At 38.4% G+C, this 13,032-nt stretch overlaps 1 protein-coding gene and 1 long non-coding RNA gene across 2 annotated transcripts; one reads left to right on the top strand and one right to left on the bottom strand.

Annotated features, from left to right (window-relative positions):
• Positions 1–373: 373 nt before the first annotated feature.
• LOC144208952 (ras-related protein Rab-37) lies at positions 374–11,217 on the top strand. Its single transcript, XM_077735059.1, has 9 exons — positions 374–908; positions 2,635–2,745; positions 5,869–5,910; positions 7,032–7,098; positions 7,266–7,318; positions 7,629–7,694; positions 8,793–8,849; positions 9,339–9,415; positions 10,173–11,217. The coding sequence occupies exons 1-9, from the start codon at positions 798–800 to the stop codon at positions 10,276–10,278; spliced, it is 690 nt and encodes a 229-aa protein (XP_077591185.1). The 5' UTR covers positions 374–797; the 3' UTR covers positions 10,279–11,217.
• Positions 7,304–12,220, bottom strand: LOC144208956 (uncharacterized). The gene is made up of 2 exons (XR_013328951.1): positions 11,946–12,220; positions 7,304–7,532 (listed from the first exon to the last, which is right to left on the bottom strand). It is a non-coding gene; the product is annotated as an uncharacterized LOC144208956 (long non-coding RNA).
• Positions 12,221–13,032: the final 812 nt, after the last annotated feature.

Here is a 13,032-nt window from a genome sequence, read left to right as displayed (position 1 = left end):
CTACATAGAATGTCCTAATGATATAATTTTTAAATTCCCTCTGTAAAACAGTTTGACACGTACGTGTTTATTACCAAAAACGAACGTAATACAAAATACAATATTGATCATTGTTTATTAAAAAAAAGAAATGTGAGCATGACTTAGCTACAGAAACAAAACGATTATATTATACGTGCGTATGTCATTATTGTCATGAATGAAATGTAACATTAAGGATTTCAGCGCTTTCAAGTATGTTAAATCAAAATAAATGTACAAAGCACACCTGTGGCGCAGATGACTTAGCGATTGGCTCAATTGACCCCTCCAGCTGTTTTGAGTATATTTCAGCCCTGAGTGCACAACCAAATGGTGTTTCACTCATAAAAACACACGCACACGAACACACGCGCGCGCCTGTACTCACACACTGTAGTGTAGACGCTGTTGCCGTGCACACCTCCCCAATTCATACCGACTGCCCACGCCAGGTTGCAAATAAGAGAAATGTTTCCGATCGGGTGGCATTTGCTACTCTTATGACGACAACTGGATGCTTTGAAACCGGCCTCTCTGCGTCTTCTTCCGTCTTGTTATTTTTTTTCTTTCTATCAAGACGCCTAAGGTGGAGCTTTTTTTCTATTTCTCTGTGGTGACCATTAATGTTTTTGTGAGCTCAAAGTATGCTAGTAAAAGGGCAGGAAATTGCCGGAGACACTGACTGAGATCTACGTCTAACAAGCGCACATTTTCTGGACTACGTGTCGGACTATAAGAGTGCCTTGGAGCCCGTGAACGCATCATTTGCCATTGCGATGACCACCAGGAAGGCATCGTTGACGCGAAAGCCGTCTAAAAACGGGACGTCCAAATACGTATTGGAGCGGTGCGCATCCATTAACGAGTATTATGATATTGCCTTCAAGGTGTGTATTTTTTTTCTTATTATTTAGGCTGTTTTCAATACATTTTGTTTATATGCACATAATTATATCATAATGTTTGAAAAGTGTAAACACCCTAGACGCGATGTGTTTGTGTTGTTCTTGTGGTCAAAGTTTTAATGGCCATTTCTAACAAGTGAGTGAGAAACTGTTAATCTTCTAATTTTCCATAAAGGCATGCTGATGCAAATATTTGTTGTGTAGTTGATGCAACCATTGCCAAAAACCAGAGACACACCTGTAACTGCCGAGATGGCGCTAAAACACTGAAAAAAGATGTCGATTTAGAAAGAAACCAATTACCATTATTAGTTCAAGAGAAGGGGCGGTCCGGTGGAGCCAGTGGTTAGCGAGTCGGCCTCTAAGCTCTGGGATCCTAGTTTCAAGTCCAGCTCGGTCAATCTGTGTGGAGTTTGCATGTTCCCCCTGGGCCTGAGTGGGTTTCCTCCGGGTACTCCGGTTTCCTCCCACATTCCAAAAACATGCATGGTAGGCTGATTGGACATTCCAGATTGCCCCTAGGTATGGATGTGAGTGAGTGTGCATGGTTGTCCTTTATCTCCTTGTGCCCTGTGATTGGTTGGCCACCAATTCAGGGTGTGCCCTGCCTCTGGCATACCTGTCAACCTCGAACCATTTGTGATCTTACCAAATTTTGTTTTCGCCCTTACATATATGTATAAATACATGGAAAATCTTACCACTTTACTTTTTTGTAAAAAATCACGAACAACAAGTGAAAATGAAAGTAAACATAAACAAGGGAACAGGAAACGGAAATCACATGGTGAAAGTGTTACAAAACGAAATGTTTATCATGATCTTTTTTTTTTAGCCAATCAGAGGCGCCGGTACATATATCACTTGGCAGACATGCGTTTCCGGGAAGAAACAATGGCGGATGGTGAAAAATGGCTAGAAAGTGCCTTAATTTATTTTTTTTTCTCAAAATCACCGTTTAGCGTACCATTTTCATGTGTACAGCGTACCAATATAAAAATGGGCTTTCAGTTGTACCAATTACGGCGAGAACGTACCAGTTGACAGGTATGCTCTGGCCTGAAGTCAGCTGGGATAGGCTCCAGCCCCCCATTAGATATAATATTTAGATCTTTTTAAATAAATGTATAAAATAAATAAATAAATAAAATCCCTGAACATTGCATTTTTTATAGATCTAAAATAATGTTTAAGCTTTTTTTAAATATATTTTTTAGATTTTACAAAATGAAATTGAACTAAAAACAGAAAAAATGGATTAAAAAAACTTGACAATTATTGATTTAAAAAGGTGGAAAATCAGGACATTGAATATACATCTATACTCTTCATTTTAAGTTGATCCTAAAACAGAAAGTCGGCACTCATGATTTACTTTCGCGGGCCACTCAAACTGATGCAGCGGGCCAGATTTGGCCCCCGGGCCGCCAATTTGACACACATGCATGAGATCCTAGATTGGATCTCTAAACCAACTGACAGTGACAGATGTTGGTGGCACCAGTGTGGTGTCATTGTATTCATTATATTTTCATTCAAACTGATTATGGATTACACAACGTTATGTTTGCCCGTTGAAAATATTTCGTCTGAAAATGAGTCATGCGTCCCTTCTTTTATTTCCCTACCTGATGAATTAAATTTTACCAAGGACATTATTGCATTGTAACTTGTTGTGACCTCACCATTTTTTTGTTCAAATTGATAGGTGATGCTACTGGGAGACTCATCCGTGGGCAAGACATGCATCTTGCTGCGATTTAAAGACGGTGCATTTGTGGGAGGCAACTTTATTGCCACCGTCGGAATCGACTTTAGGGTGAGAACTATTGTGTTATGAAAAAAAAAACCTCTTTCGCTAACGTTTGTCTCCTATTTCTGCTACTCTGATAACTTTAAAGCAAATTGGGAGCCACTCCTGAGTGTGTCAATTATCACCTCACTTTCCTCGCCACATGTGATGATGGCACCCCATGTACAAATCATTTCTGGAGACAGTCCGTGGAGTTCACAGCCCACTTGTTCTGCTAGGAGCTGCCGGCTGCTCCCTATGTGAATGCCTGCCCACGTCCTTGTCTCCTTGACTCAATGCTTGTGGTGGTCTCAAATCATTATTTATGATGAAGAAAATAGATATACGTCCTGTAATGTAACTTATGAATATCATATTTGATACAAGTTACGTTTCAGTATTGATATTTTTCAATAATTTTGACAAACTTACTAAATTATACAGAGAAATAAAAAATGCATAATATAAACTGGGGCCGCTCGGTTGTGCGAGTGGTCACAGTGAGTGGGGGGGATCTGGGTTCAAATCCAGATTCGGACATTTCCGTGTGGAGTTTTCATGTTCTCCCCGTTCCTGTGTGGGTTTTCGCCAGGTACTCCGGTTCCCTCCCACATTTGAAAGATATGGCTGATTGGACACTAAATTGCCCCGAGGTATGAGTCTGAGCGTGAATGGTTGTTTGTCTCTTTGTGCCCGGCAATTGGCTGGCCACCAATTCAGGGTGTCCCCCATCTCTGGCCCAAAGTCAGCTGGGATAGGCTCTAGCAACCCCCGCGGCCCTAGTGATGATAAAGCAGTTCAGAAAATGAGATGAATCATATAAGCTGGTGGTTTCCAACTGGAATAATTAAGTAGAGCCAGCCTTATGGTATGAAAATTACAGCAGTCTTTGTGCAGTGAACCCGCCTAACCTTTTGTTTCCCCTCAATCATCACACAACACTCACGCTAATGGCGTATCAACTACAAGTGCTTTGAGGAGGAAATTGCGTTGCATTAGCCATACTGATATATTATCTTTCCCGCATGGTCTTGTTGAGACAAGACATTGGAATGGTTGCTTGAAAGAAACAACATTGTAGATGATATCCCCTTTATTTTTCCACCACTCAGGGAAAAGCGACAGGTCCTGTAGACCAGTGATTTTCAACCACTGTGCCGTGGCACACTAGTGTGCCGTGAGAGATCGTCAGGTGTGCCGTGAGAAATTATCCAATATCATTTTTTTTTAAATTAACATTTATTAATAGTTTTCTGCAAATATGATGTCATTGTCCAGTGTCCGTGCGGTAGTAAATATACTATACAGAGTGTCATTTTGTAAAAATTTTGGTTAGTGGTGTGCCACAAATTTTTCCAATGTAAAAAATGTGCCGTGGCTCAAAAAAGGTTGAAAAACACTGCTGTAGACACAATACACGATGCATTCACCCTCATGCTATCCAGATACATTGTACAGTCGTGAGTGCCTGCTTCAGGCTTCTTGTGGCCGTGAAAGAGAGGTCAAAGGTAGTCGCTGATACACTTTCTTTTGGCTCCCAATTTCGACACACAGCTGTGCAGTATCAGCCAATGCAAATACTGTACCGATAGTACGTTTGGAAAAAAAAACAACAACTACTGCATACTCATTTGAATGAATGTAAAGTGATCACATTCATGTCTCGTTCAGCCACTGCCTAATTCATCGTCTGCCATTAACAGTGCAAAGTGGGAGAGTCAAGTCTAAGTTTATGGATGAAGAACATTTAAAACGAAAGGTCATAAAAGCAATTAAAACTAAGAAGTCATATAACCTGTGCATTATATCAACACCATTTAAAAACGATGGCATTACTACAACAGTACCCATTCTCCTGCAGCAGGCTATAGCACCCCCACAAGCCTTGTGAGAACAAGCAGTTTAGAAGACAAATGAATTATAATATATATTTTTTTAAAAATCTGTTTTATTTAATTTTTAGACTTAAGAACCTGAATGCTTAAAAGAGCAAGTGATTATTTTCGGTTATTAAAAAGGCAAAAGCCATTAATTTCAGTAGATTACTTTGGCATTTTATCAATATTATATCTCATCTCATCTCATTTTATGAACCGCTTAATCCTCATTAGGGTGGTGGGGGTGTTGGAGCCTATACCAGCTGACAACCATGCACACTCACCCCCATACCTAGGGGCAATTTAAAGTGTCAACTCAGCCTACCATGAATGTTTTTGAAATGTGTGAGAAAAGCCCAGAGAAAACCCACACAGGCCCAAAGTGGAGAACATGCAAACTCCATACAGAAGGACCGACCTGGATTTGAACCAAGGATCCCAGAGCTGCGAGGCCGACGTACTTAACCTTTCACCCTAAACTATGGAGTGAGCTGAGTTAAACAGTTGTGTTCTGAGGTTGTTGTTAGTGCATGAAAAGACAGGCAGTGCTGTTGTGTCAGCTTGTAACATGGCTGGTCTATTTTCGGCATGCTTCCTTGTAGCAGTTACTCAGCATGCAGGCGCCTCTCACATAATAATTGGGGGAAACTAGAAAGCCATGGCAACTAGCACTAGGGTTGAACCATGTCCATTCTGCCATGGTACAATATTCAGCAGGTGGCTTTTGGCTACCTTTTTTTTATAGGTGAACCAATCTTGAGCTTTTAAAGCGTGTTGTTTTTTTTGCACACATTTTGGATGCATCTTGACACTTCCCCTACCTGTGAATTGCTTTCTGGTGGAAAGTTATTATTGGGAAAGGTTAACAAAAACAATGACGGTAGACAGCCCTAGGCCCTGAAAAGATTTTTGTCATTTAGAAGGAATTTACAGTGTTAAATGGGCTATAAATATGTATGTACTGTATTATATTATGCTTTTTGGCTGCAAAGGCTCAAACTCTGAGAAAACCAGATTGCTACCATTGACGTTGCAGGCAATGAACAGTGGGAGTCAGTTAATATTCTGCCCAGTATCCTAGTCACTGATGTCGTTGTGCGCGTGCTGCAATTAACTTTGTCTGGCAGCATTTAAAAGGCTCCTTGTAGTTTTTTCTTTTTTTCAGCCACATTGCGAGCTGTTTTTTTTTTTTTTTTGGTCCGCTCAAATGTACGTCATTTTCTCGTTTCCTCGCAGCATTGTTTCACAAATTTCCTTTTGTTTATGCCCCCAGAATAAAGTGGTGGATGTCGACAACCTGAAAGTTAAACTCCAGGTAAGCTGGTGCATCTTTCCTTTCATTTGTTTGTTTTCGATCACCCATGCGTCCAATGGATTATCTCAGACTCATCTACTTTGTATAAGGCGTTACAATTCAGAGGAAGTAAACAGGATTTATTCACACCAGGGAACCCAGTCGTCTAATCCTCATAACCTGTTTTTTCTGCAGGATTGGGTGGTGACCAAATTTAATACTCCTACGGTAGCTTTGATCTAGTCGTAAACACACCTGTTTACATGTTTCTTAACCCTCAAGCACACCTTGCGACATTTACTGAAATTAATGCGGAATTGGACACCGTGAGAACATTTACTTCATATGTAACTATTATACTACGTGCACAATTACAAGCATGTGATTCTATTCCCACCAAATGTATATCTAGAGCAGTATTTCCCAATCACTTTTGATCTGCAGCACAATGTTTTGCATTGCAAAACTCTTCTCATTTAAAACTGTCAATTTTATTTACAATATAGTCATTCTGTTTTAGCAACAGAAATCAAAGAAACTCAAAAGTATTTAAATTGTAATTTTTACACTAACCTTACCCTTCCGATCCCAAACAAGTTCTGCTTTATGTTACATTAAAAATAATAAACTTTTATTTTGGAATTATACAATTTGAATCTTGTAATATCACAACATCGCCTTAATATTCATCATATTTTAATTTTAATCTCATATTATTACAATTTTCTCTCCGAATATTACAATTTGAATCGTGTAATATCACAATTTTGCCTTATTATTCATCATATTTCAATTTTAATCTCATTATATTACAATTTTCTCTCCGAATATTATAATGTATGACTAAGTAGGTATAATTTCCCGCGACAGACTGGTTGGGGAAAACATTGATCTAGACCTGATATATTTGGTACACATTCTTAATACAACCATGAAAATGGAAAATATATGATAATAATCAATTTGTGGACATGAGGAAATGTATAGAACAACTGAAGAAATTGATGCCAAAAAAAGACCCACCTGGATTTGGACAGAATCTGAACTAAAATGCTACATTGCTCTTATTGTTGTTTGCAGTTTGACTTGTTGAGTTAAGCAGCATTTCTGTTGGCGTCACAGTGTAATTATATTTGTTCTAGATCTGGGATACAGCCGGCCAGGAAAGATTCCGAAGCGTGACACACGCCTACTATAGAGATGCCCAGGGTAACTTGGTTTGCTAACTTCCTCATACTGTGTCTGTATGTGTGAGCAACTGCTCTGAGAAATGCAAATACTTTCATGGAAATTGAGTATGTTTGCACGCTTATGTGTGTGTGTGTTATTGAAGTGTTATCATTGCAATGCAGCTTTCCCTCTTTTCCCTTTGACAGCATTACTCCTGCTTTATGATATCACCAGTAAGCCGTCATTTGACAACATCAGGGTAAGATTTTTGCTGCTTTTCATGTTGAGCTTTTTGCTCATAAAACCCTCCTTTACAAACAATGGCGACTTACGTTTCCTCCTCCTCCTCCTTCTCCTCTTCCTCCTCCTCCTCCAAAAGGAACACAATGTTGCAGCTTCGTTTTGTTAATGAAAAGGAGAAAAATTGTTCCTCTGTGGCTCGTCCTCACAGTGATTGATTCATGTACTTGTCTCTGGGGGACAGAAACAATAAAGTCTTAATATATTTGTTTGTATGCCAATAACACATCACTGCTGAATTTATCTGCTTATGCTTTTTTTTTTTAAAGGCTTGGCTAAATGAAATACATGAGTACGCCCAGAAGGATGTGGTCATCATGTTGCTGGGCAACAAGGTGAGCAAAGCCTTTTTTAAATGCAAAAAAATCAGGGGGATAATTGCACTGTTTTTCATCAGGCGTATTCAGAAAATGTATGAAATGATCACGATAAAGCTTGTTGTTTGTATTTGGGTGTTCTTTGTGGATGATTTTAAAGTAAAAAGCCAATGGGGGGAAAAAATAACTAAATCACATAATAGGTAGAGAATGGCTTGCTTCAAGCGTTTTCTCGTTTAAAATCACTTTCTCATACAATGCCTCTAGTCAAGGAGTACTCACGACCAGCATCAGTCGTAACTAATATGTCAAAAGGAGCCCTCTGGTGGTTTTGAGAGAACTCTCTGCTCAGTGGCTACTTGAACTGAATGCAGTTTTTTGTTGTTGTTGTTTTTTTTAGGGTAATTGTACTTAGATTTTCAATTCTTCATTAATATTCAATAAATAATCTGGAAAACCCGTATACTATAGTAGCATATATTTAGTGCATTTCATCATTGGTGGTACACATATATACAGATTTACACATATATATACACATATATACACATAAATCCACATATATACACATATATATATACACATATATATACACATATATACACATATATAGACATATATACACATATACACGTATATACATATACACATATACAAGTGTAATGAGATTTAAAGCTTCAGTACAATGCCCAAAATAACAACAACAAACAGACATAAATAATCATTAAACAGTAACAGTAAATTAGTAGTCAACATAAGTAGTCAACATAAGTAGTCAACAACATAATCAAGAAATAAGTACTAATAAGTAATCAATGAAATATTATTATGATTAGTATTTACAACGAATATCTTTTCTATATTGATATTTTTGACAACCGTAGTAAGCATGTCGGTGTCAGTAGTACACTGGAGGTAAAACTCGGGACACCCTTTCGCTCAGCGGCTGCCTTGGCTCAGGAACATCCTCTTATCTGGCATCCCTGCAAGAACGGCTTCCAGATTAGAGGATGAGCAGAGTGCATGAACTGACACGATGGACCGTCTCATGTCACAATTAGTGAGTCTATGAACTTTGTCCTCCGAGTCACCTACTTTGTATCCACTTTCTTACAGGCAGACATGGCTGCTGAGAGGGTGGTGAAGACGGAGGATGGAGAGAAGCTAGCTAAAGTGAGCTTTCACCTTTTCACCTTTCAGACATCTTAATCAAGTTGTGCTAGACTAGTATGTCTTTGCACTTAAAACCGCCACTTTAAGTGAAGTGAAATAAATAAATGAAAGAATTAATGTACTGCTGTATACAGTAATCTCTCGTATATCACAGTTATTGTAGACCAAATATTTTTTTTCTAAAATCTTGCACTTCCACACTGAACTTTGCACACCAATGTGCCAATAAATATGATTGAATCTTAATTATAATCATTTTATTTCTTTAATAATTCAACCATGACTGAGCTGCTGTGCACCAAGTATGGGGAATAACACCTCGTTTGAATGGTCCCGAAATAAATTTAAGAAGTCTATAGATTTTTTCAAATGTAGCCTCAGTCACTGCTTAGCTCACAGATGCAATTTTTTGGAAGAAATGACAAAAAAAATCCCACTGTCAGCAAACATTATCATTCATATCTCGGCACCCTATGATTTTTGTCTTAGGAGTACGGCGTGCCATTCATGGAAACCAGCGCAAAGACGGGCGTCAATGTGGACTTGGCCTTTCTAGCAGTCGCAAAGTAAGTGTAAAATAGATTTTTCGGTATATGTATGTGTCTAATTTCAGGACTCAGACTGCTCTTGCAATAATAGCTTAGAAGCAAACCACAGTCAGTTTGAAAGAAAAACAACTGACTGGAGGGCGGTGAAAATGTCTTCCGTTGACATTTTAGCGACAGATGCTTTGTGGTGACCATAGTAACCTCAGGAAATCAATGGGTGTCACCAAACAGCAAAAGCGATGTAGATGTCGGAATGTTTTAATGGCTTCATTTTCTTGAGGTTTCATGCCATTACAGAAAACCAAAAATTTATCTCTTAGTACTCAAAGCCAAAAATCCAAGGAATGTTAAATCTTACCCATAATTTTTGACAAACTGTTTTTAATACATATTTATATTTGTAAATCATATATTGGAGTTTGGACGATCAAATATTGAATATTGAATATACAATTGATTGCAAAGCTCGTTATTGTTATTAATGTTGATACTATGAAAAATTAACGCAGTCATGGTTTTACAGTTTAGTCATACAACTGGAACTTCAAATGTGATAATGTTAGCATCAATGAGCTTGTTGAAAGATAATGTGGTGGCCGATGAGTGTACATTTGCTTAAATAATGGATATGCAATGCTAAAAATGTCTCTTGCTTCTCACATACTTTTTTTCATTTCCTAACCTATCTTATATCTTTGATTTGCTGCATCCCACTACTTATCCGCCCCCTCAGTATCTGACTCCCATTTTTTTCCTCTCTGTCTTTTTACACAAGTGAGCTGAAGCACAGAACAACCCAAGAGTCAAATGAGCCCAAGTTCCAGATCCACGACTATATTGAATCTCAGAAGCACAAGACGGGTTGCTGCAGCCTTGTGTAGCTAAATCTGATCCTGGGCCGGGAAACAGACATGCACCCACCCCCACACATGCAGACACACATACACAAGAGGATAAAGAAAGAGGTAGGGAGAGAGAGGTGGGGTTGGTGGATAAGTAAAGCCAATCCCTTTGCATTAATCCTTTGAAGTCAGCGTCCTCTTCTCCACTCGATGGAATGACAGTGAAACCGATGGCCATCCCTTATCGAAAATGTGAATATCTCTCTCTGTAGAAACGTGTTGTGGTCTTTGTGGTGACAGTTGTGATCAAAAGCCAAGATTTACAAAACAACAAGCTATATCAGTCTGCAGGGACATTACAGAGTAGATTTGCTTGGTAAAGTTTTCTATGAACAATCAATTTAACTCTTGATCAGGAGTAAGATAGCTGTTTTGGTGTCACTTTTCAGAGGCTGTGAGCTGTGAACAGAATTTTCCTTTTTATGGCCTTACAGTCTTTATCCTCACTAAGTGTGCATTCACAGCATCGCAGTCAAGACTGTAGCTACATTTTCAAGTGTGCAATTTTGTTAGAATAAAATCAATATTAGAGGGCATTTGCCCATCGTGTGCGTTTCTGTACATGTAGTAAAAGTTCACGCCAGAACTTCATTGCAGGAATTGTGTGGCTTTTAACAGTGTTGCGCCTGAGATTATTTCCTCTCCAGCCTATACAGTCTGTAAAACATGTATAATAATTACCCCGAAAAAAACAAACCAAACAAAAAAAATAGGAAACCTGTGTGTCTTTTTTAACAATGGATGTTGTGGACACTGTACATACAAAAGGTGTATTTATTCCATGCTTGATTTCTACAAGGTTCATTTTCATGATTTGCTTGTCACATTTGTCTTTTCTTTGAGGTGTCATGTTGATCACAAAGTGCCATGAAAAAGTGCTTTGTTATCATATATATATAAAGTATATTTTGTAATGTATGTGGTGTTGTTTTATACAAACATGTGAGGGAATAGTGTGGGAGGTAGATTGTACTGAGGTCAATAAGCCACAACGTGGCAGCACTGAGGCTGTTTTGGTGTACAAAAGTAGCATACAAATGTGAAATAGTCACAGGCCAGTCCTTTATTTTCTCATGACTCCTACAAAGTTGACAGTGGTTTTTATTACCGAGAGAGTATGTGGTGGAGTTTAAAAACATGGCCCACATCTGTGATTCACTTTACCAACCTTCACACCTCCTCTTCCTCCTCTTCTCACTTCCATTGCATGTATGAGTCAGTGTGCATCATCTTGCATGGATCTACCTTCTCAATCCTTCACTTCTAATGAGCTGAGCCAGGAGAAGTACCACTTTAGGCACGCGTACTTATCAGTGCTGATTCTCCAGCAGCTTTACATTTCCACATTGGGGGTTAAGAGTGATTATGGCCACCACTTACCTGTTCTCAATTGGAAATTGCAATCAAATATTGAATTGTTATTATAGTGCTCGATCCTAAAATCCGGTTGGGGTGGTGTTTAATCAGAACACACATTAGAGAAGCCTCTGCCTAAACTCATTATGAAACCAGGAGCAATTACTTTAGCGGACATGTAATGTAATAATTTTAGTCAGGCATGTTAATATGGTGCACGATCTATGCAGGTATGGCGAACAAGTTAAACACAAACATTTTCAACTGTGAGTCAAAGAGAAATGCCTTACCTCAGAAGCTGCATTAAAAAATCAAAAAAATGCCAAATTATTGTTTAAATCAGGGGTGGAAACGTCCATTCTTCGAGAGCCCTTGTCCAGTCTGTTTTCCGTATCTTCCTCCTCTGGCACACCTGAATCAAATCATCAACTAATCAGGAAGCTCCCCGATTATTTGATTCAGGCGTGTTGGTGTAGGTAGGGAGACATGGAAATATATAATATCTTTTTTATTTTAAATAATTCCCAACAATATATTTAATTTATTTAAATAGAGGGCTGGCTGTGAATGCTCATCTTTGTTGATTCTTGGTCATTCGTCCATTGGCCTTCTCCCAGTCAAAATTGATTGGACGTTCCTTCATTCGCCCCGCCCAGTCAAAATGGATTGGACGTCTAACACAATCAATACATTAAGAAATTAAATTCAAAAATAGCCTACATTACTATTACTATGAAGATTAGATTAGATAACTTTATTCATCACGTATTCCATCAGTGCAACATTGGATTGGACGTCTACTGCCGTCAATATAATATTTGTTATATTATTAATCATAGACGCACACGCACGCGCGCTCACGCACGTAGCATAAGACAAATGAAAAAAGTTATTTTGATAATTACAGGAACACTACTTTATTGCCACATTCTTGTAAAGAAATATTTCTTAACTCATTGCCTGCCAATGACAACGAATAGACGTCCAATTTAATTATAATGGGAAGACTGTTTATGGATGCTCAGCTGTCAAAATACTAAATAAGACGTCTATGACACTCAAACATGGGCATTCATAGCCAGTTCTCCCAGTTTAAATGAATGGGACATCTATTACTGTCAATGAGTTTAGGAACACTACTTTGTTGGCGTTGCTCCGTTTATTTCTCAAAATGTTTTCTGTGAGGAAGACAAACGTTTTTGATTGATCGTCCACAACAGTACAAATATATGATTTGCATATGTTTCATTTGTTTTTCCTCTTCAATTGTTTCGATGTAATTAATATATTGTCCTTTCCCAGTCAAAATGCATTGGACGTCTATCGCCACCATGAGTGACATAACACATTCATATGATAAGAAATCAATATTAAACC

Source organism: Stigmatopora nigra, chromosome 15, assembly GCF_051989575.1.
Source record: "Stigmatopora nigra isolate UIUO_SnigA chromosome 15, RoL_Snig_1.1, whole genome shotgun sequence".
Taxonomy (NCBI): Eukaryota; Metazoa; Chordata; class Actinopteri; order Syngnathiformes; family Syngnathidae; genus Stigmatopora; species Stigmatopora nigra.
Note: the sequence above shows the minus strand (reverse complement) of the source record. Positions and strands in the feature narration are given on the sequence as shown.